We start from the raw sequence: 24,285 nt of genomic DNA, 5'->3' as shown, positions 1-24,285 counted from the left end.
TTGCTCGGTCAATGGCCAGGGTCAACGGCGGCGTGGTGGATTCCGCAAATATGCCCGACTGAGGGCAGGCACAAGCCGGCGTGAGTAGGTTAAACGTTGAGTTTTATAAGGGCACCACGGGGTGACCAGCCCCTCCCCACCCTCCCCACACCAGCCCCTCCCCTCCCCACCCAGCCCCACCCCTCCCATTTTTGGATGCACGACGGACAGATGGACAATACCCTGTGGGCTGGTGTAACCAGGAGGTTCCTACCAGTATAACACGATATTAAACTGGTAAATAACATTCCACAATATAGGCTTTAAGTGACGTCGCGCCGTTTAATGCGAAAAGGAGTCGTCCACGTTTTGGGGAGGGGGGGGGGTGTATTGTTAGGAGTGACTAAATGCGCAAGACGTCGACGTTTTAAATTATAATATTTGTTTTGCTTGCTAGGTCAACTTCAGGGTTACAATGGTCGAGCGCCGTCGTTGCACGAGACCCAATCCGCGCGCTCCGTTTAAATGATCGCGTCGTGTTCCAAATGGCCTTGACGAAAAAAAACACACCGGGGTCAACATTAAACATTGCAGAAGAATTAAAATAACTCGTCTATCATTAATGTACTGAGAAGATAAACGATACACACAATTGATGCGTGGTTGCAGTTGTATGGCTCCGTTTTTGGGTTTTACCGTCCACGTATTGTTGAGTGATGCGACGACGTTTCGCACCACGTTGGGTGCTTCTTCAGGAACTGAGAATCACGTTGCCCAAGCTTCCAGAATAATGGAGCGAAACGTTGAACATCATACCCAACAGCATGCGGTACAACCCAAAAAACGCATCGCTGCGCTATTAATCATGTTCGTAGGCTAGGAAATAAATCTGCTGTTAAGTGTCGCTAATGTTGGTTCTTTATTTAGCAGTTACAGTAGCCACAAGGCAAATTTAAACGTTAGCTCATATCGATTACGATACCCACTCTCATTCGTTATATTTTTCACTTAGAATTTTTTAATGTTTTATCATTTTACTTTTTTTACGTGATATTTATATTTGAATAATTTGTTGCATGAAAGCTGTGGTTTTGTACGCAAACCGCTTTGCTCTCAAATGGGCTCCACTGACCCTGTATATTCTTTTGCACGTTTGTTATGAAAAAGAAAGTTAGCAGTGGAAAAGTTAAAAAGCCAGAGCAACTTCCGAGCGAGATTAAACCATCGTACAGGCACCCATTCTCAAGGCTTAGGAGGAGCAGCTCAGTGGTTGAGGAACTTCAAGCTGCAAAGCGTTGCGCGCACACACACACGCTGCTCACCCAAACACTACCCTGCCGGACGCTTCAGTCTGTCACCTTTGCTTTTTTTCTTTTATAGCATCACTCCCAACGAGTGACACTTGGGTCAGGGAATATTTAAATTGTACGGCGCCGGTCGACAATTCTCGGTTCAAAACTACCTACGGGTGAACACCCCCTTAAGAATGTGCTATGTATGGTCACCCAGCATGGCCAAACTGCTCTACCCAGGGCTTCATTATTGCCGGGATTGTCTGGGTCAACCCAGAAAATATTTCCGCACCCGGCACACCACATCCAGTACATTTCTGGCTATGGCTGTACGGACTTGTCACGTGCCACCTACTCCCCAGTCTACCAGCGACCCACAAATTATTCAGCAAGAAATAAAGCCCTGGCTTATTACCTATGTACAGGATGTAGTCACACTACTCACTACAAATAGAAATTACCATGTTGTTATTTATTTTTGACTTCGTATCAATTTTCACTTAAAAAAAAAACTTTCACCTACACGCTAAACTTTTACAGGTTTTTTTTGTTTTTAATATGCATTTAATTTCTCTAACCAACTTAAACGCGCGCTTTCCTTGCTCCGTTAAAAACATTCCAACAGCGATCTCAGGCTGGCAAGCGGGTTTAAAACGCGTCTCCCGTGAGCTGCAACGGCAACCCATCACCCTGCCCCACCTCCGCGGGGTTGCAGGACGCGGTGACGCGTTTGTGACGATGCACGCTACAACTTGGTACACTTATAGCAGAGGCTGGACCCCCCCCCCTCCCCCCCGCTGAACACCACTCTCACCGCCACAAGCAGCGTCTCACATTTTGCGCGACAATTGACGTTTGCTACAAAACGCGTTTGGGGAGGAATGCCACGATGCTTGTAATTGCCGCTTGACATTGCGGCTAAACGTCTCCAATTCCGTTCATTGCTATACATACGTATGTAAACATTGGGGCAATTTACATATGTGCATATGCATGACGAGGAATATTTCCATGGGGTTTATCGCCGAGTCGTTTGTAAATGGCTGAATCGTGCGAGTCTCATTCCTTTTGTACGATTTGCGACAGGCGCCAGTACACACGCTTGTCAAATATCCACAGGTTTAATATTGTCGGGATGCGTTCAGTATCGTTTCAAATTATTTTTCAAGAAACAAAAAATAGGTTGTTAGACGGACAAAAAAAAAACATTTTTTAAAACAACAAAGGGGGTTGGAGTTATATAATCATCGTTCATACAATTACACTCGTGTGTTGGCGCTTATTTTGTTACGACACACACTTTAAATGCCTCCACGGGAAGGAGGTGGTGGAGGAGTAGTACAAAATAACATACCGCGTTAAACTGCTTGTGCTGGACAGACAAAAAAAACACGGTGGGTGGGAAAGGTAGGCGGGGGGGGGGAGAGCCGGGCCGGTGGGGGGAAATTGAGTTTAAAGGATGAGGAGGAAAAGGAGCTCAAAAGATGGGAAGGATTTTGACGATGACGAGGTTTGTCGGGTTAAGGGAGGGGTGGGGGTACAGGGGGGGAGTAAAAGGTTTTGTGGGTTGCAGAGAGACATCCAGGCCCATAGGATGGGCTATGGTCTAGGTGGCAGCACCACTGGTATATGATTATTCGAATTTAATTATAACCATCATCACTACTGCTGCCGCTGCTGCTGCTGCTGCCCTAGCAGCTCTTAGAGCAGAAGGCACTTTCTCCTCTTCTTCGGCTCGGGCGGTTCCAGCGCTGCCAAGATGGCTTCATCAAATACATTCTTCAGTCCTTTCTGTTGGCGGTAATGGGGGGGAGGGGGGGTCACACGCAAGGGAAGAGGAAAAGGGGATACTCAGCACGAGCCAACGCCATGAAACCACCGCCCCCCTGCACAGCCCCAGCAATGGTTCGGAATTAAAATCCACCGTGTCCTGACGACTACTAATGGGGCTTGGTGCTCGGTAGACCTCCCACGTATGTGCTCCCCCAGGGGAAGCATTGAAACAAACGAAAGCATCGTCATGACTTGCCACAGCCTGTACACATGCCAAGCTCCGTCGTTCCTTTCCGCTTGTGCGGATGACTTTTCTAAATGTCCCTCGTATTAAACAATCGGATGCACTGCAAGCGAATACACTGCAAACGGACCGCGCGTGCTATGGATGATGTGGCGTTCGATTGGCTAAGGCAGCCCCCGTGATCTGCCGCAGCTGTGTGCGAGCGTGACAGATGGCGGGAGGGGGGGGCGGCACCTGGGTGAGCGCGGAGCACTCTACGTATTTGACGGCCTTGAGGTCGCGCGCCAGCTTCTCGGCCGCCTCGCACGTGATGGGCTTCTGCTTGTTCTTGGCCAGCTTGTCGATGGTGCTGGGGTCGTCGCGAAGGTCGATCTGCGTGCCCACCAGCAGGAATGGCGTCTTGGGGCAGTGGTGCGTGATCTCGGGCACCCACTGTGGAATGGGCAGCGAAGGGGCACAGCTTTGAAACGGCACTTTTCAACCAAAAAGAACGGCAAGCGATTTGGACCAGCGTTTTCACACCAGTGGAATTAGCGCTGTACGCAGCATTTGATACGTTCTATGGCAGCATTCTGCCTATTTTCTTTGTAATCTATCTGCTTTTCAACCAAAGGACAAGCGATTTGGACCAGCGTTTTCACACCAGTGGAATTAGCGCTGTACGCAGCATTTGATACGTTCTATGGCAGCATTCTGCCTATTTTATTTGTAATCTAACCGCTTTTCAACCAAAAGGACAAGCGATTTAGACCAGCGTTTTCAAACCAGCGACATTCGTGCTGTCGGTGGCATTTGAGAAGTTTTATTGCGGCATTATTGCCCATTTTCTTCGTAATTCACCCGTAATTTATGTCAATTGTGGATAAGGGTTGTGACTGCATAATAATAATAATATACAGCCCACTGTCAAGTACTGCTGGATGAAGGCCTTTCCCATGCCATGCCAGTCATGGGGGTTTGTTTGACTATTACTCACCACTGAATAATGTAGCACAAATGTTCAAGCAGCCAAGGATACCCGGCTAGCAGTGACGATACAGGGGGGGGGGGGGGTCACAGTCCGTGACCCAATACGTGGCCACCTCGGTCTCAACCCAACACCACAAACACCCAGTGGCCGTAAAGCCACGGGCCACGTTACCGAGGATGGCCTCACCTTCTCCTTGACGTTCTCAAAGGAGGATGGAGACACGACGGAGAAGCAAACAAGGAAGACGTCCGTCTGCGGGTAACTGAGGGGGCGCAGCCGATCGTAATCCTCCTGACCTGCACACACACCCAGGCAATCACCTCTTCGCGTAAGCACACGTGGATTGCAATGGCATCATCATCGTCGTTGTTATCAAAAGACTAAGACTGCTTTCTGTGACCCCCGGCACCATCAAGAGACTGTCACCACGATACGGTAACGAGTCATCATTGATTGCAGCGGCACTTAAGCATACTTCGCAAAGCACTGCAACGTTTGGCGACGTATTTAGCGAAGTTCCTGAAGAAACGCCCAGCACGTGGAGCAGAACGTCGGACGTTGTGCCGAACAATTAGCACGGTTGGCTACGCACCTTCCATTAGCACGGTTAGCCAAGTATGGTGCGAAACAAGTTCAATGCACATACAACAACACGCGGTACGACCCGACAACATCGGAGAACTGTACATCAGAGAAACCAGAATCCAAATCTTTATTTATGCTGGAGGAATCTGATGAGCTATGAGGCTCTGTTTCACAGGATTATGAGCGTGTCAGATGGACGATATCAATAATACTCATTGTTGAGATTTTTTTTAAAATGGCAGGCCATTTCATTTGTGCTGCATATTTACAAATTCGGGGGATTCATTCCTTGCAAAAGCTTGTGTTGATGCTGCACTAGATTATTGCGTTATTGGCAGAGCATTTGACAGAACTGGAGACAACCGAGCTGGAATGCGATGTAATCTGTCACATGACTTATCACGCAGATGGATCGCTTCGCTGGCAAACGTCACTGTTTCCAAAGCTGCTAATGTTGGCAACCGCAGAGGTTACTAGATATTTTCATTAAATTTTGAAGACGTCACATCTTTAAAAATTCTACGATATGAATTTACCATTTGACAAGTTCATGGGTTACTTTTTAAATGTACTCTATTTTCACTTGTTGCCTTCTAAAAAAAGTCGATTTTGTACAGACAATGAAAACAAGCCATCCTTCCAGAGATTTAATAAGTTATGTTTTGGTGTTGCGCTTTAATCTGGGCATAGATTATTCTTCGTCTCTTACGATTGAATTTGCATCGTTTCTCTTTTCCCCATCAGATTGAGTTTCATATACACATTTAACTTAATTTATTTGAGCATCATTTGCATAAACCGTTACTAACCGATTCCCGCACGCACAATTCCATGCATATATCGTGAGCATAAGAATCAATGTTATAGAACTAAACTATAAACTATGTATATTTTACCAGGTAAGGCCCACCAAGCTATAGAGCTTTATCAGAAGTAACTTCGCCACAATTGATAGCTCAACGACAGTGGCTTGTCTAAATTTATGGCAGCCAAATACTCCAAAACCCTTAAATGCAGAAGAATCTTGTTCAGTGTTAAAATCTACTTTCAAAACAGCAAATTACATTTCAGGGAACATTTCCTGAGTGGCATGAAACTGGAAACGGCTGGGGGATCCCCATGGAAAAAATTCAAGTGGACAACACTCAAACGCTACACAGAGAACCAGCTAGGAACGTGCCTGCACTGCCCCCTACACATATCACACATCTGGCGACAGCCGAATCTGGCTGTTGCCTGATGAAGCTAGTTATAATTATTGGTGAAACATCGTACTCGGATTGTAAATGTTGTGGATTTGCTCTCCAACACACCTTGGTGTGCTGTACTAGTGACAAATTGGCCACGTTCTGTTTACATGACAAACCTTACTAATTGGCTGTCGGGTGGTGGCGGGTTTAACGACACGTTTATATTTACGTGATCTAACCCAAAAAAACCTCTATTATGGTTGATAATGGTCGCGAAAGCCGACGTGTTAATGCGAGTTTATGTCAACCGTGGGCAGTTCGACCAATGTGGACGTTCGTGTCGGACAGTTTAAAGATGTGGGATAGAGACAATTCTCTCTCTCAACTTTACTTTCTCATAAAACTAGCAATGTAACAACAGTGCCACCCCCTTCCCCAGCAATTCTATGAATTGTCATGGGTCAGAGTCACACTTCAATTATTTTGTCTTCTTTTTACCACATTATTTTCTCTCCAATCCTTTTTACTCCTTTGTAGAGTTCTGTAAACTCCATTCAATGATTCTCCACAGATTCGACGCAAGTAATATTTGCATCAGAATTGATTTGTTGCCGAATCGTTACACCCCTACTTAAAACAAAAGCTCGTGCCTTTCAGCACAAGTTTTACCGGTATCAATGTAAAAAAAACTAAATAGTTTAATAGGGATAAAAACAGAACATCAAGATGTTACAACTGTCACATTCTTACCCGCCGTGTCGAAAAGGCCCAGTGTGTAAGGCTCTCCACCGATCATCACCGTCACCGCATAATTATCAAACACCTACAAAACAAAAACAAACGAGCCTCATGTTGCCTCAAGACTGTTGCGCCAAGCGTCATCAGCAAGCACCGATTCAGATTCAGGCCGGCACGGCACACAACGAGTTTGTATGGTCAGCACCATGCCCGGCTGACTTTGCCTCCCTTCGTTTGATTCCCGGCCACAGCTGACATCGTATCATAGGCGAATGATATCCTAGGACTTGGCTTTAAATAAGTGGTACCTGGTGCTAAATGTGTACAGCTAAAAACTGTGGAGATGAAAGGATAAAACACCTCCACATACGCTAACATGCATACCGGCTTACTCGGTGGCACGCCTACTTGCTGCTCACATTTCAGAGCATGTACGAAGGTATGTTGTACGTTGAACTTTTTTCGCACCGTACGTACCCAGCCGTGCCCTCTATGAATGATAATCTGACAAGTAGCCCAACCTTGAGGACTGATCCCTAAGGGTGCACAAGCCAATCGTGGTAAAGAGGTCAGCAGGACTGATATTTTTGACACCATTAACCCCGTGCCATTTCTTAATTCCTTTTTTTTTTATCCTCGCGTTGCTATAAGGTCGACAGCCAAACTTCAAGGTCCTCTGTTACATTGTCATCACCACCGTCGCCTTGTAGGTCTTCCCCTCTGGGGTGCCACCCCAATGCCCGTCTCAGTACCGTGCCCTCCCCCCTCCTCCTCCATCCTGTGTAAGTGTCTTACCCATCGCAACCTTCTCTTACCGATTACACCCCACAATATCGTCTCATGAAAATAGACAAGTTATTTTACCCGACTCTTTCACGAAATTCCAAGCGCCTTTCACGTCCACATTTATTTCCTAGGCCACACATTTATCCTCTCGTTTCTCCGTTAAAATCAATCGTCTATACATGTTTTACATAGCAGACATTCTAAGGCAAGCTAATAATCCAGGTAATTTTTACATCTGCCGATGTTACGTGCCTAGAATTGGTTTGCTTATTTGCCTTCTTAAATATTTTTGCCAAGCATGCCACTGGTGTGCATGCATTCTTATAGAACCAAGTGCATTATTATACGGAGAAGAACGGATGCGATCGTGTTTGGTACTGGACTTTCCGCAGGAGTTTGCAGCGAGTCAACACGGTGGTGTTTCCACTACCGGGTACATTTATTTGGGGAATTACTAAAGTGCACCGCCATTAGCAGAATAAACATTTAAATATTCCAGGACTTCATAACTAAAAAGAAACATGTTGGGCCCAAGTTAAATGTTTCATTTTTACCCGCAAATTGTAAAAACCATTATCACTAATCACCGTTGTAATAGACCGACACCTGATGATGGGAAGATGTGACCAAGGAAATAATCGTGTATACAGGATGTTCTCCTATAACATGTGTTTTCAAAACGCTAATTGGATAGAATGCCATGAATATATGAGGTAACACATTTTTATAATGTGAATTGGATACAACGCAATCGAGTGAACAGAACTATGTCGCGCGAGTAGCAATAAGCGGTTGTATGGCTACCTAGGCGTAGCGCTACACAAGGCGGTATGCTTCTGGATGCTTCTAAATGATACCCACGCGCCTCAGTCTGTGTGGCCTGCGTGCGCATCTCACGTGATATCACGGACTGCGCTTTACCCTGCATTAGAATTTATTAAAACGCGATTTTTCCATAATGCGGTGTTCTTCAGGAATGAGACTACGACCGCGTTGCAGGAGAAGACTTCCCTTGAACCACAGGCTCTCTCAAAAGGGCTTGGATCGTCAATGATGAGCGCACTCTCAACTTACATACGACACCCGAGCAAACCTCCATCTTCTACTCCAGTGACGTCACTGAAGTCTGACGAATTAACAAGTGTGCACATCACAAAAAAAATTTAAATGCCTCATCAGTGCCCCTGTTTTATCTGCTCTTCCCATCACCCTTACCCCAATCCAGATCCACAGAATCATGTTTTCTACGCATTAAATGTGCTCTATTACCACCCATGTGTATTTCTAATCAACTCCCTGCTGCCGACAGATATTCGGCCACCTCTACAATGGACTCCAGACGCTGGGGATAAGCGGTCGCCAAGTCATTGCACACTCACCGTTGGCACGTACTCCGAAGGGAACTTATTGGTGGTGTAGGAGATGAGCAGGCAGGTTTTACCCACAGCTCCATCACCCACCACCACGCACTTTATCGTCTGCATCTTCGCTTGCTACAAACACAGAGACGTCGGCCGGAACTTCTTGTGCACGCGCCTACAAAACAACAGAGCAACACACAGCCCATTAAAAACAATGCTTTTCTTGCACGTAAATAACTCGAGCAACAGAAGCCAAATAATAAACACGGGCTGCACGAGTCTCCACCAATGATGAATGAGCATCCAGGTGATGGCATCACTGTAAACACATTGCTGCGGAGGGAGCTGGTAGGAACGTTGGGTTGCTCGGTCAAGGGCCAGGGTCAACGGCGGCGTGGTGTATTCCGCAAATATGGTCGACTGTGAGGGTGGGCACAAGCCGGCGTGAGTAGGTTAAACGTTGAGTTTTATAAGGGCACCATGGGGTGACCAGCCCCTCCCCACCCAGCCCAAACCTCCCCACCCAGCCCCTCCCCACCTAGCCCCACCCCTCCCATTTTTGGATGCACGACGGACAGACACAATAATCCCCTGTGGGCTGGTGTAACCAGGAGTTTCCTACCAGTAATACGCGGGCATACCTGTAATATGCCACTTTACTATCGGAGCCCCCAGTCAACCTATGCTCTGTGGCAAGTCGTTCGTTCTCCAACGTTACCCCCCCCCCCCCCCCCATAGCCTTGAACACCCTTCCACAAGCCACCCGTGCTGTCGACTCGCTGGTCAAGTCTCAACATTTCCAGCTCTGACACCTGCAACACCCAGAAGTCACTTCCACAGTTCACGATTACAGGCTTCTGTGATGTACATTCATGTATGCTCGTATTCTGTGCTTTTGTATTAACCTAAAGACTGCCAAGGCATGCATGGGATGCTAAATCATTACCCAATTATGTCAATGCCACTATAATATAAACACAGCTCGTGACATCCAGCATATCCAAGCAAACAATTATAATTGGGAAAAAGAGTTTGAAGTCAAAGTTCAACCAAATAGGGTGTAATAACCAGTTTGCCAAGTTAAATTAGACTAATAATAACTGCCTTAAAATTTGTGAATTGCCCTGTTCTGCCACGAATCAAATTTCATGCTTGTAGAACTCAGCGAACAGTATTTCTTTGTTTATACAATTTAAATAGCACTTAACTATGAAATCCAATAGCAAATTAACATAAATTATTACGTTAATTACACCACAAACGATGCACAGAATCGAGTGAGACAACAGCTTCATGAAAATTATAACGCGAAACGAATACGGTAAAAGACAAAGATAGAAACAAAGATCCCCCATATAGCCTTAACAGACTGTTGGGGCAAGTGCTGTTAGCGAGCACCTATCAAGGCCGGCACGGCACACGAGGGGGTGGGTGGGCAACACCACGCCCGGCCGCCTTTGTCTCCCTAGTGCCGATGTTTACACACCGCACAAGGTACTCATTTGAGGTTGAGTCGAAACACCACCAATGTGACAGTAAAAACATACAAATTTAAAACTACTCTTTAATAGAATCGCGTATCCGAATCGTGGAAGCCCAGCAAGGAGAGAGGGGAGGGGTGTTGAATTGACACGCAACTATCACACGATAATCCTCCTAAACACAACCTACACTTCTCCACCATGCCCAGGGCGGCTCGCACCCACCCCAATCCAAAGTCGACTTCATCCACCAGGCAGGGAAAACCCAGCGCTGCTCCACACCCCACCCTCACACCTACCGCCAAATCGTAAAAGGTGCCGATAAGAACCCCTTGTGCGCTTGCAACCGCCCCCAAGTGGAGCGTCACCCATGAGCGCGCACTCGTACGGCGCGCGCACGTACACACATGGCTGTGTCGCGGTGTTCAAACCGAGCACTGTACACAGATTGTAATCCGTCTGGGCCGGCTCTCAAATTTCCGGCCGAAAATACTTTTTTTTTCACGCTCCCCCCCCTCACCCCATACACGCGCACGGTAAAAAGGGCCGTTGTATTCTTTTTTTTATAGGGGGTAGCAGAATATATCCAACGTCTACATCTCCTCGGTTGCAAGACGCATGTACTTTACACCCGACAGTTATGTTTGGTTTCCTCCCTCTCCCCCTTGTAAATGTAATATGACACTTGCTTACAACACGGCGGTAACAAATATTTGAAAACATTTAGTAAAATTCCTTCCTTGAAATTCTCTATTAAATGATCACCCGAGATTATACACTCTTTTTCTACAATCTTATGGGGAGTGTATTTTACGTACGTGTACATCCCTATGTGATGGGGAGTTGTTTGACCAGACTTTACCACACTGGTCAATGTCGGTTTGGTGAAGGGGGAGCAGGTTTAGATAAAACTCACAACTGATAACAGCCAGGAATCACGGATCATAGGATTCATAGCACATTGCGCTAACCACTGATCTTGCTGCCCCCCCCCTCCCCCAGACCCCACTGCTTATGAAATGGTAAAACACCAATAACAACTCATCCCCCTACTTTACGAAGCGTCATCTTGTAAAGAGCTGGGTGGTGGTGCCTACAGAGCACCTGAAATCCAGCACCGTGGAGGTGCGAGTTGGCGAACGGCACCCAATGTCGTGAAACTCCCTTCCAGGGAGGCGTTGAGGTGCCATACCCTGATTTGGCAGGAGAAGGCAGTACAGCAAGTGGGACTAATCACATTATTTCTCCATCTGTATGGAGTGTTGCTCCCTCGCGCGCGTATGGGGGGAGTTTCCTCCCACTTGTAGAATAAACACTCCTCACGAATTAGCCGAAAACATCTTAAAATAAAATCCAAACGCAAGAATCTCCTAAAAAGGTCACAATTCAAGTGCGGCTCTCGCGGATAAATAAGTAAATGATTGTTATATTATTATTCTCTGGGTCTTTCGGTAAAGCCACATCACTCCCTCTCTAAACATCTCTACAGTGACACGGCACTCCTGCTGTCTCATTCTTCAGCTGAATCGTCCTCTGCTCGGGCTGCGTCTTCCTCCACATTCTAAGAATGTCTGCCTTTTATGCGACAAATACTTTTCTCCAAATGGTTGCATCGCTCCCGCTCAATAGCTGACCAAACCAGCTTTGCCATACCTCAACGACTTCCTCCTTCTCGAAATGCTTTGTGCTGTTGCTATCCCATACCTGGCTATGACCCCATATTCTTCGCATGACGCTTCATGCCAATTCTGCTCAATAAACAGAGATCTCCTGCTGTTCCTCTTTTTGAAAGCATGTTACATTTCCTCCATCTAGGACCAAATCAAATTAAAAGCGTCCGACAAGTCGAATGGCGGAAGCTACAGCGGGGTGGGTGCATAGGCGGTGCTCAGATGGGCAATCACTCCTGCGCATGCTGCAGGGCCTGCGCTGTGCGTAAGAGAGGTCAGTGCAACAAAATCCATTGTGACACTGTACTATGCTCCCCACCTTCACCAACCCCGGATGGAGCAGTGGGGGAGGCGTGGTCAGATATCCCTCAGAACCCACACGGTGCTGGTAGGCCCTAATCTAACAATGGATAGATAAAAAGGGTTGTAAATGTACACATCCATTCCATTTACCTCAACCTGCTTATAGTGATAAGCCACCGGTCCAATTCTGAAGCGGGTTTACTCTACTCCCTGCTTATACGAATCATCCTATTTTGCTCATCCACTGTAAGCATACCAAACATTGTTGACATTCAAAGACTAAGGTGCTTTTTTTTTGACTCCATGGTATATGTTTGCAGTTGGCACAGATTGTAAAACGAGATGTATACTGTCATACAACTATAACAGAGAAGAGCTAGGAATGGGAAATGCTCAACTGTTATGATATCGCAGGTAAGATCATCACATTATAGATGAACCTGTACCATGGGACTGGGCTTGCCTGTGATCATGAAACATCAGAATGAAGGGCAGGTTTGTCAGAAGAACCAACATTCCAGAATTCTCACCTTTAACGGAGACCACATCACCCCAATCCCTCCACTGGATCCTAATCCAATTCCAAATAAAATTAAGGATCACACTCAACATCTTCATGATCCACCAGGGATTCGGCCGTCTACCTCTGCACCATCATATTGCTCTACTTCTCTACACAAACTCTCCGCACCAGAAACCAAGGCCTTTTGTTAAAACCCCCAGTCATCCTTAGCTCAGGAGGAGGTAGCCCATTCTCCGATGCTGCCCCTAGTCTGGAACTCCCTTCCCTTGATATCAGAGCTATCGACTCCCTGCCTAGGTCTGGACTCAAGAGTTTAAGTTTTTCCTTTCCTTACAATTGACTGCTTGTTACAAAGCAAATACCCCCCCCCCCCACTGTTACCGTACAGTATCTTTAGATGCGGTCACATTTCAATGCCGTGTCAATTCAAGTCGTATCGTATCACAAGTGTATTTGCCATGTACTTGTGAATGATACAAGTTTGTAAGTAGGAGGTTTGTCAGTTAGAAGATGTGATCGCAATGCAGCTTTGGCTAATTCTGGTACCAAGGTTTAACAAAAGACAATGTGAAAATTCACCTTACCAATTAATGATTAAAATTTTAAGCTTGGGGGGGGGGCAAAATTTGATTCCAGAATTTACAATCATTTTTGATTGCAACTGTAGGTAGTGTAGAGTTTCTACTGGCTGCAGGGTTTCCATGAACTAATCAAACAGAAAACTCGTTAAGGAAACCACCAAGCATGGACACAAAACACTATTTTCATCAATGGATGAAAGAAACCTAATATGCTTACTGCAAACTGGGGCCTAAAGGTGAGTTTCCCTCACAGTAATTGCTTCTCATTGAGGTCTAAAGTTTAGTGTCCCTGCTGAAGCAAAGTCCAAGAGAGATACGGTCAGCAGTTCTCCAAGTTTGGGTAACAAAACGTCGGTACTGAAGAAGCCTTATGCTTAATGTGGTTATTGCTCAGCAGTGCGGTAAGCACAGTGCTTAATGGGTCTATGGTGAAATGCAACTCTCCCTGATTCTAAGAAGTTGTGGAATCACTGCTGTCTTGTCGATCGATATCGACCTGCGGGAAGCAGAGCTGTGACCTCCAAATGATTGGATTAAAACATGGAATGTAATCTGACTTTAATTGTATCTCCTCCCAATGTTATTCTGAGTCACGAGCTCACGCACAGATGTCAGAGCACAGCCCATAGAGATTTTACAAAACTGCTCGCAAGATCCCTTCAAGCGACGTTTTATCCGCACAATAGGTGCTTGCACTTTCCCATGTGCCCTGCTATAAAAAAGTGTTCGTCGCACTATTGACAATTTTAAATATTTAATGGTCACAGGTGGAACTTTCTCAAAATCAAGCGAAAACCCAAATTGTGTGTGGTAATTAATAACTAGACTGATCATCAACTTCAAACACTTATACTTGGTTTCATCATCGGTGGCCGTCATCAAGGCTTAAGCAGTGACGTGCATTTCGGTTTTTTTTGGCAAGGTGCATCATATAAATGCTACACTTTTAGTTTTGGCAAGGTATACAATAGAGAGCAACGCCAGAGTGCAGATGCATGGTCAGCAGTCTTTGTAGTAGGTACAATTCAAGTTGTGTTTCTGAATAATTGTATCTGCAAGTCCATTGATGGAACAACATTGCAGAGTTTCTTAGCCCCCATAGATAAGAGGACTGATGTCAAAGAGGATGACGGTTACAAAGTATTAAAATATGCATCTTCACCAGCTAAAGAACGGATGTAACAACGTCTAATGGAACTCACCATAGTCCTTCATACGACTTCTCAACAATGTTTTATAAAACACCAGTCTTTTCAAAAGCGAACACAGTTTCCGCACTTACATACGATCTTGTAAACAGCACGGCAAAGGGTTGCGTGCATTGATAGCTGGCACATTACCCAGTCCATCTTTACATTACTGGTCATTGTCTGCAAACATTATTGATACTCGGTCAACATGGCTTAGAATCAATTACGCTGCCACACAGACGCAGGAAGTGCCGAAGATGTATTCAGCGAGGACGGAGGCTCAGTTGTGCTGCATATCTCACGGGTGCATTACGGGTTCTGCCGCATGTTGTTCAGCTCAATGCCCGACGTTATGCTTCACGCTGCCAGGAGCTTTTTAAATCCTTTATATTAAGTTCGCTTGCTTGCTTTGGACCGTGCAAATCTTTCGGTCGTTTTTTAACCCACTTCCCGTGATCCAATCGAGCTGGCATTTTCCACACAGACTCGTTGTGTGTGACAATTAATGTTCGTGAAAAAAAAATTCCTAAATTTTACACTTTATAGGACAAAAATATTATATTTAATTACCAATTGCTTAATGCTGCCATGCAATCATCTGACCCATAGGTGGCAGCCATCTCAAGCCAGAGGACGAGAGGACTCTAGCCGCCACGCATATAAAGGATTTATAGTGAAAAACTTTTGTTTTTACGGGTTATACTTGTTCAGGAACTCAAGAGAGCTCCAGCAGAACACCAAGTACAACTAAAAAACAAATGGAAGAGATTGTTCAACGTCCTTTTTGGCCTCCTGCCCAGCCATGGTAGGCTGCCCAATGCCTCTCTTTGACACCGTCACACGGTGCATGCAACATCGCTTCCTTAGGAAGTGGAAGTGAGATGGGTGAGGGCTTACTGCTGGTTTCATGGTGAGAGCAAGGGAACAACCGCACTTCCTTTGACAGGAAGCTCAACTGAGGGTCTGTGGCCAACGTAATGTGCCACGTCTTATCCACTTCAGAGCCCTCGTTAAAAAAATACAATTACAGCCCTTTCCAATCCACTGCTGGACACTCACCCACGCCATGTCGGTCATTGCAGTTTCTTGACCATACTGGTCAACGCAGGATTACGCGAGGGATGACGACCCAGGATCATTTCGGCTATTACTCGCCAGTGAAGGTAGCCATGAACATACATTTAAGGTTGATGGCGGACTAATTGTGCAGTGCGCAAACAACTTTGCCACCCCTCCACCCTTATACCCGTTACAAAATAAGCTGAGTAATCCATAAAAAACGCCTCTTCACTACTGGATTGAAACAATAACAAGAAATGAACTTTTTCTAACACATTCATCAGAACATCACGACAGGTCCATGTTAAAAATAGAACAAACCAAGACACGACTCGCATAACAAAAAGGAAGGTGGCTGCCGACTGCTGCACAAAGCTGTGCCTTTGCACTAGGAATGTAACAATGACAAAGACGATGTTTCTTCTTGGTTCTTTCGGTAAAGTCACGTAGAATGGAAATAATAAATAAAAATAAAACATAATAAAATAATTCTCACGACGTTTTGGCCACAACGCAAGCAGCCGTCCTCAGGTGAAGAACAGGTCTGTCATTCAGACTGTCTTCTCGACAGACCTGTTCTTCACCTGAGGACGGCTGCTTGCGTTGTGGCCGAAACGTCGTGAGAATTATTTTATTATGTTTTATTTTTATTATTTTATTATTCCCATTCTACGTGACTTTACCGAAAGAACCAAGAAGATGAATCCCTGCAGTCACGAAAGCTTTAAATCGAAATACGAGGTTGTTTGAGCTCATGATACATTGCACTGAATCGTGTGTAAAATGTTGTTTTTGGATTCGCATTGCACTGTATTTCACGGGTTCGAGTGACCTGCCAAAAGTGCTTGCATTTGAATTGATGCGAGTAAAATTATGCTCTTCCAGAGGGCCCTGTGACCCTCAGAGAGCATAATTTATTTGGACGCACAGAAATGTGAAGGAGACATTTGTCTGATTATCTATGTTTCCAATCGTTGTCCATCTACCAATGATGATTCAACATTCAGGATGAAGAAAGCCTCACCCAGCCATTTCCAATCCTCAAGATCCTGTGATGCAACGATCAACGCAGCTACACATGGGGTGGAGATCTCATCCCTCCATCTCTGCGGTGGATGTCCCTTTGGACGCGTTCGCTCCTTTGGCTAGCACTCCATCACTGGTCTCGACCACCTTATTCGCGAAGTGTTCTGCACAAATTCTAGATTTGAAGCTTTCGTGACTGCAATGATTCATATTCTCAGGTTTTTTCGGTAAAGTCACGTAGGTAAAACATTAAAAGTAATGAAAGTCAAATAAAACAAAACAAAAATAAAAATAAAATTCACGACGTTTCGGAGGCAACACAAGTCTCCGTCATCAGGTGGGACCGTCACAGCCAGATTAGCTGCATCAAGTGAAGCAATGATTCAAGATGTAATCCCTTATAAGCAAATTCTAAACAAACATAAGATCCAAGTCCGATTCAGCACAGTGCATAAAATCCGTGATCTGATTCCATCTGTGAAGGATGTCGTTCCTGACTTACAGTATCCTGGAGTCTACAAATTGAGTTGCATTTGTGGTGATTGCTACATTGGAGAAACAAAACGTCATGTTGCTGATCGTGTCCGCGAGCACAAGTCAGATCTGAAACACGGCAGAACTGATTCTTCGGCCGTTGCCGATCATTGCTACAACTCGGCGGGCTCTCATGAAATTGTCTTTTCCGAGACCAAGGTTCTCTGCAAGCCTCCTGGCTACCATCAAAGGTTTGTACACGAAGCCATACAAATATACAAACACAGACATAATTTCAACCGTGATGATGGGTACAAACTCAGTAATCACTGGACAGATGTTATTAACCACGCAAAAAAGACTTAATTACACTTTTTGGACCATCTTATCTGACAGGCACTATTTTAATTTACTTCACCGAGTGTTAACATCCCCAGTTATTTTTAACAGTACTCTCTTCATTTTTCAGCCTGCATTGGTATAAACATGGGCATTTTCGTTCCTTTGTTCTATCATGTGTATCAGACCTCCCCTCCCCCCTTTCTGCCCATTGTGTTGGCGTGCGCAGCAGCCGCGTCCAAGCCGTCGCCAAATGTTTTGTTGGCTCCCTCCCCCTCCCACCCCCCCCCCCTCCCGATACGTTCCATTCATTGGCTACCACATTCTGATGAACTCCCCCCCCCCTCTCCTCCCCCCTTCAACTTGCTTATAAGGGATTACATCTTGAATCATTGCTTCACTTGATGCAGCTAATCTGGCTGTGACGGTCCCACCTGATGACGGAGACTTGTGTTGCCTCCGAAACGTCGTGAATTTTATTTTTATTTTGTTTTATTTTACTTTCATTACTTTTAATGTTTTACCTACGTGACTTTACCGAAAAAACCTGAGAATATGTTCTGCACAACCCACGTACTTCTTTCTTAACAGATGATGTGATAGCTATAAACTTGCACGTTCCTCCTTATGTGTGTCTGAGTGCAATTCCAAGTGTACAACTCTCCATGTCTCCGTTTACTTTTCAGGTTTTATTCCATTTTTTATATTTGTCAATGTCCATGTTTCTGCACCACATGTCAAGTAGGTAATATACACTGATAAAAAAAAGTTCCTTTCATCCAAATTTTTTTTTATTAAATCTCCTTTTAGGTCAGACTAGAGCATATGGAGACCCGGAGGAAATAAACAGGGAAGGAAACCTGCAGAACATATGGGAATACAAATATACAAACTGAAAGCTTTTTAAAAAAACTCACATTCAAGATTAAACAAACAATTGAACATAAATGAAGCAAAATCACTTCGAGGAACTACTTTGAATTTGTAAAAAAATTACGTAACATTAATCATAAAGTGATAACATTCTCGCCAAAAATAGAATGCAACACATTCGTGATAGTTTAACACGTAGGCTTTCGCGACCAATATTATTCATAATCAACGTTTTTGGGTTTAGATCGCGTTATTTATAAATGCGTCGTAACCCTCCACCACCCCACACGGCCAATCAGTAATAAAGTGTCACGTTGACAAAAGACAAATAGTTCACTGCTTTAGCCCACCGGTGTGTTGAAGCGTGAAACCACAACATTTTTAAATGATTGGCCGTGTCGGGTGGTGGAGGGTTACGACACATTTATAAATAACGCGATCTAAACCCAAAAACGTTGATTATGAACATTCGCGATAGTTAATATCGCCACGATCAGCTTCGACTAATCTACTGCCCGATGAAGCTCCCCCCTCACTCCAAGGCAACGCAAACTCTCACATTCCTGCAAAACAACAATACATCTGGCTCCTGGGCACGAATCGACTTCTTGCTCCATCTTCACAAAGGATGAACTCTCAGGCATGTTCATCTTATTGGTTCTTTCGGTAAAGTCACGTAGAAGGGAAATAATAAAATAATAAGAATAAAACATAATACAATACAATTCTCACGACGTTTCGGCCACAACGCAAGCAGCCGTCCTCAGGTGAAAGTCTGTCGGAAAGACAGTCTGAATGCTGTCTTTCCGACAGACCTGTTCTTCACCTGAGGACGGCTGCTTGCGTTGTGGCCGAAACGTCGTGAGAATTCTTTTATAATGTTTTATTTTTATTATTTTATTATTTCCCTTCTACGTGACTTTACCGAAAGAACCAAGAAGATGAATCCCTGCAGAATCACGAAAGCTTTAAATCGAAAAATCTCAGGCATGTTTTTTTCTCCTTTACCGGCCCCCCTCCACCGACCACCACCAGCCATCACGTTCCTTCTTCCAAAGCCCAACTCATTTTCTTAACAGCCAATACTATGCTCCTCATCGACCATGGCCACAATTGTAAGTCTAAATCAATCACTTCCCACTCCAAAATAACGAAGCTCCTTCTGACGAACTACAATGTTGCTGACAGAAAGTCGAGCGTTGGTGACGCATGCCTCTAATCAAGCACTGTGGAGGCGAAGGGTGGTGGACCACACAAATAATGTAATACACCGACCCCAGCAGGCATCGATGCGCTATACCCTGGCTAGACAGGAATCATGTAGTGCAGAATAATACAGACCAATCTCCATGAGTGCCCCTTTCGAACGTGGGTTTTCAATGGATGCTCCAGTTTCCTCCCAGATGCATAAAAACGAATTGGCTGAAAAAATATGAATACATGGAGGGCCACAGACTGGGCAATTGACGACGCGTGCTAACCGCCTGGCTGCCTTCCCGCTTGTCTGCGATTCCTCACTCCTCCGAACCATTATCTGCGAGAACATGTTAAGTGCGCTACAAATGTAAATTATCATAAAAAGGCAACGCGTGATAAGTGAAACTGCATTCTCTACGTCCGTCTGTAAAAGTCAATTTACCAAGGCGAGGCCAACCGTCTATAATAAAGACATTCACAAACACCAAATGTCACCCACAAGGTGCCATGAACACAACGCAAGCACAAACGTCCACCGCATCAGATTCAGCAGAAGCATTATTACCAAAAGGGAAGCACAGCCACAGTGAAATCCTGCTTCAAAACTGCAACAATGGCAACTTGAGCTGGGTCTGGGGCCAAACCTGGCCAAGCGATGCTCTCATGTTGTGTCATCTGCTCCGCTCTCTTCTCTGCGTTGGCTCATCAAGATGCCATTTTGGTTAACGTCGTGGATGCCACTATACCACGCCAGCATTTCGATGCTTCCTCTTTGTAGAACAGATATGGCCAGGGACCTAACTTAAGGAAGTCATGTCCAAAGCAGTGTGAACCAATGCACCACCCCCATTCCAAAGAATCCATTACTCCGCAATTTAATGAAAACGAACGGCAATAATGTGATCAAACTGCTCCACAAGAATGAGTGAAACTACGAAGTGACCTTTTCAGTGAGGAAAAGCTAATTATTTTCGTTCTAGTTGTTGGGAGAAGTGTTGCAGTGTACTCTACAAAGGATTTTTAAAGAAACGATATCGACTCTACTGCCTTCCCTTTCATCTCCTCTGACAAGCCATTATTCTGTCCAGTTATCTCAGTAAACATCTCATTATACTCTAACAGTCTTCTTGGTCTGAACTGGAAAAGACCTCGACAAAACCGGTTTGTAATAAAAACTTTAAACACGTCTTATGTAACCTTTATATACCACATTTACTCTTTGCCCTGCAACACCTAATAAACCGTACAATTTCTGTGTGACTGCGTTTAGATTTTCCACATTTTTGTTCATGCGATGTTGTACACGACGGGTAGAGCAGTTTAGCAATGGTTAGTGCACTGCGCAACGTACGAGAAGACCTAGGTTCGATTCAGACAATCCGGTCAATATTGGCCATTAATGCTCATCAGTGGAAAGTGATATGTAAACTCGTCTTTCACCCAACCCGCAATGACCAGCTTGGTGACATGTGGTCAAAGAATTCCCGTGACGACACGCTGTAGAGGGGCCACCATCGAGCAGTCAATTGACAAAGAGCGTGATACTCTACAAGTGACAAAGCACTTGACAATAAAAATTGTGAAATGGTAAACCTCTTATTTGCTTTAACCTACGACGGTATTTACACTTTAAAACGCTTGCCATTCGAGGTACAGTGTTAATAAACGCAACTGACGCCAACAAAAAGAGCAAACACCTCGTATTATTGCCAAGCCGGGCGTGGTGGCACACGCCTCTATGATCCGGACCTTGGAGGCGAGGGTTGGTTGGATCCCACAATTGTGACACTCCCAAACCCACTGGGGCTGCAAGGTGAGCCCAGAAAATGACAGTAAAGGGAGAGGATGGAATCCATCTGTGCAGACCTATTAGCGCAATCACTTCACATGCCCTGGGGTGCGCTCCCGAGTGCTCCGGTTTCCTCCCACACAGCTAAGATGCCAATAACCGCAATTATTCAAACATATTAATGATGCAGAACCCTCCTCGGTGAGGATTTTAAAAAAATAAACAGAGGTCATTATTATTGTAATATAAACTGTGTGTGTGTATGCCGGTCCAAAACGAGGTCAAAGATTAGTGGGGGGAAAAATATATATTGCAATCTTTTGAGGTAACTACATTGATGGTATAATTAAATTAGTGATGGCAAAGTGACGACTGTTGAGCGTGATAACCTCTCATTGGTGAGGCTTCAAACTCATCTTGAACAACACGGGCCACGGGCTGTGCAATTGGACTAAGGTAACTGTGTGGTTACATCTTTTACAGTGCTGGAGACTGGATATTTTTGGCTCTTTCACTGAAAATTATCAAGGTATTCAATCAAATGAACAGCTGTTTAACGAGATAAGTTTGACCGGTTTTTTTTAAACTACCTCCTTGAGGTTGGTTGTAATTTAAACCGTTTATTGGGGAATTCATAAACCTGGTTTTCGTAAAATTCTGGCCACTGGCTAATCAGGTGTTTAATCTCGAGAGATTTTCTAGTTTAAATCTTTGTTTAGGCAAATGAAAAATCGGTTGATCTTAACCTGTGTTCATTCAACGCCGAGTGGGAAAGTATAAAATCGGTTTTAAATCAGCTAAACTTAGCCAATATGATTAACTAATTTATAAAGTACGAATTCAAATCTGATTTTAAAATGGTTTGGTTAAAGATAAATCGGTGCTCCCTTTTGGCCTAATCTCATCAGATTTTGGAAGCTCAGCTGGTTGTGAGCCTGGACACGGCTTAGACAATGAACGACGATCGTTCTTGCCGCTGCGGGACTACGTGTTTGGCAGTAGAGGACAGTACATCAACATAAAGTACTGTACCTCTCGGGTTTCCATTCACCCCCACCGCCTTCAACTTCTTGTGAAACGGTTGTCATGTTTGGGGGGGTAAAGCGGTGACGCCTGGTAAGCCGATTGTCCTATATACACCTGGTGACCCAAGTTTGACTCTTGCCCACGGCAAACACAAGTGGAGAGATTGATATTCGATCCGATCCTGTTCCACCTACAACCAAACAACATTGACCGGTTGTGGTTATGTACGATTCAAACAACCCCAGTGACCAACATGGGGTTGGGGTCGGCCCTCATCCAGCAGTAGATCGACAAAAAATATCAACTGTATAGGTACAAAATCAGTGAAACGAATCTAAATCGGACCGACTCTATGCGGGGAATGAAGCTTATTTAGGTCGATCTGCGTTATGGATCTCCACATTTAACAAAAATGTGTTTTAGTCTATCAGCCTATTGGTTTTCCAGCCCAATATTATCCATCGTTTGTTCAAGCAGATACACTTTGGGCAGGTTTCGACGTTTAGTGTCTCATCAGCTGTGGTCAAGCTTGGTTAAAACAAACGCTGCTGGGTTTGTTGGTTATAGGAAAGGGCAACTCCCATGTCAACGACGAGGTGCGGTTGAACGTAAATTCGATATTGTACCCAAACTCATGACGCGTTGATACGGAGGTATTATGGTGTGGGGGGTGGTGGGTTAAAAAACAACTTGAATATACATAGAACCTATTTTTATATCCTTACGTTTTAACACGACGCGGCTTTCCAAACCCAAATGTCTCCCCGGCGCCGAAACATTTCCGGTCTTAATTCCTGAAGCATAAAACCTCCTCAACAGCTCTTCTCTCGTATCGCAGTCTTACAACAACGATCTCCTCACACACACAAAGCTAAACACCCCCAACGCAAACTAAACGTTCAACACCCAGTGAAGTTGTCTTTACACTTCAACGAAACAAACTCGACGCTAAAAAATAGAAATCGCCCACACCACCACCACCACACAGCCGAGGCCTAGTGCAGGCTGTCCACATAAAACGTCCCCCCGACCGCTTTTCACGACAACAATTAAACGGGTACGAACAACAACACAAACTCCGACGCTCACCTCGACTGCTTCACTTCGTCTTCACCTTTGTCTACGGCACGCACGAGTCGTCGTGGGGTGGTCGTTGTCGTTGATGTAAACGATTTAAATTGTTACCCCGATGGCGGATGGCCGCTCACCGACGAGTGGAGGGGCAGGGCGTTGTCAGCGCGCGGGGTTTCCTGGCCAAGGCGAGCGGCTATGCAGGGGCGGACGTGACGTCACTCGCTGAAGATGTCATCCACGAGGTGGGGGTAAGGGGGGAGGGGCTGCGGAAGGGGGGGGCAGGTCTGGTCGCCGCACCCCACCGCCTACACCGCGTGCGTGACGTCATGGAAGTTTAATTTTTGCATTTAATTGAAACTAAACTTGTACTCGACGTAGATTTTTTTTATTTTTACGGTAGAACCCCTTTTAACGAGCACCCCTGTTAAGGACGAATCGCTTAACGACGCGCCTCCATGGAGCCCAATGTGCAGTGTATAATGTAGTGTATAGTGTAGTGTATAGTGTAGTGTATAATGTAGTGTATAGTAGAACCCCTCTTAACGAGCACCCTTGTTAACGACGAATTGCTTAACGACGCGGCCTCCATGGAGCCCAATATGTAGTGTATAGTGTAGTGTATAATAGTATAGTGTATAGTACTGTAGTATATAGTGTAGTGTATAGTACCAATACCCGCCATTCGCCACTAAGTGACGGTGACATAACCACAGCGCCTGTGCCAGGACAGGTGCGAGGTGGGAGGGGTGGGGAGGGTGGGGC

At 45.1% G+C, this 24,285-nt stretch overlaps 1 protein-coding gene across 1 annotated transcript; it reads right to left on the bottom strand.

Annotated features, from left to right (window-relative positions):
* Positions 1–885: 885 nt before the first annotated feature.
* On the bottom strand, positions 886–23,704 carry CDC42 (cell division cycle 42). The gene is made up of 6 exons (XM_078873266.1): positions 23,539–23,704; positions 8,937–9,093; positions 6,784–6,856; positions 4,445–4,554; positions 3,523–3,720; positions 886–3,062 (listed from the first exon to the last, which is right to left on the bottom strand). The coding sequence occupies exons 2-6, from the start codon at positions 9,039–9,041 to the stop codon at positions 2,973–2,975; spliced, it is 576 nt and encodes a 191-aa protein (XP_078729392.1). The 5' UTR covers positions 9,042–9,093; positions 23,539–23,704; the 3' UTR covers positions 886–2,972.
* Between the last annotated feature and the right edge of the window lie 581 nt (positions 23,705–24,285).

The sequence above is a fragment of the Lampetra fluviatilis genome, chromosome 36 (assembly GCF_964198595.1).
Source record: "Lampetra fluviatilis chromosome 36, kcLamFluv1.1, whole genome shotgun sequence".
NCBI lineage: Eukaryota > Metazoa > Chordata > Hyperoartia > Petromyzontiformes > Petromyzontidae > Lampetra > Lampetra fluviatilis.
This window is presented reverse-complemented; position numbering and strand designations above follow the sequence as displayed.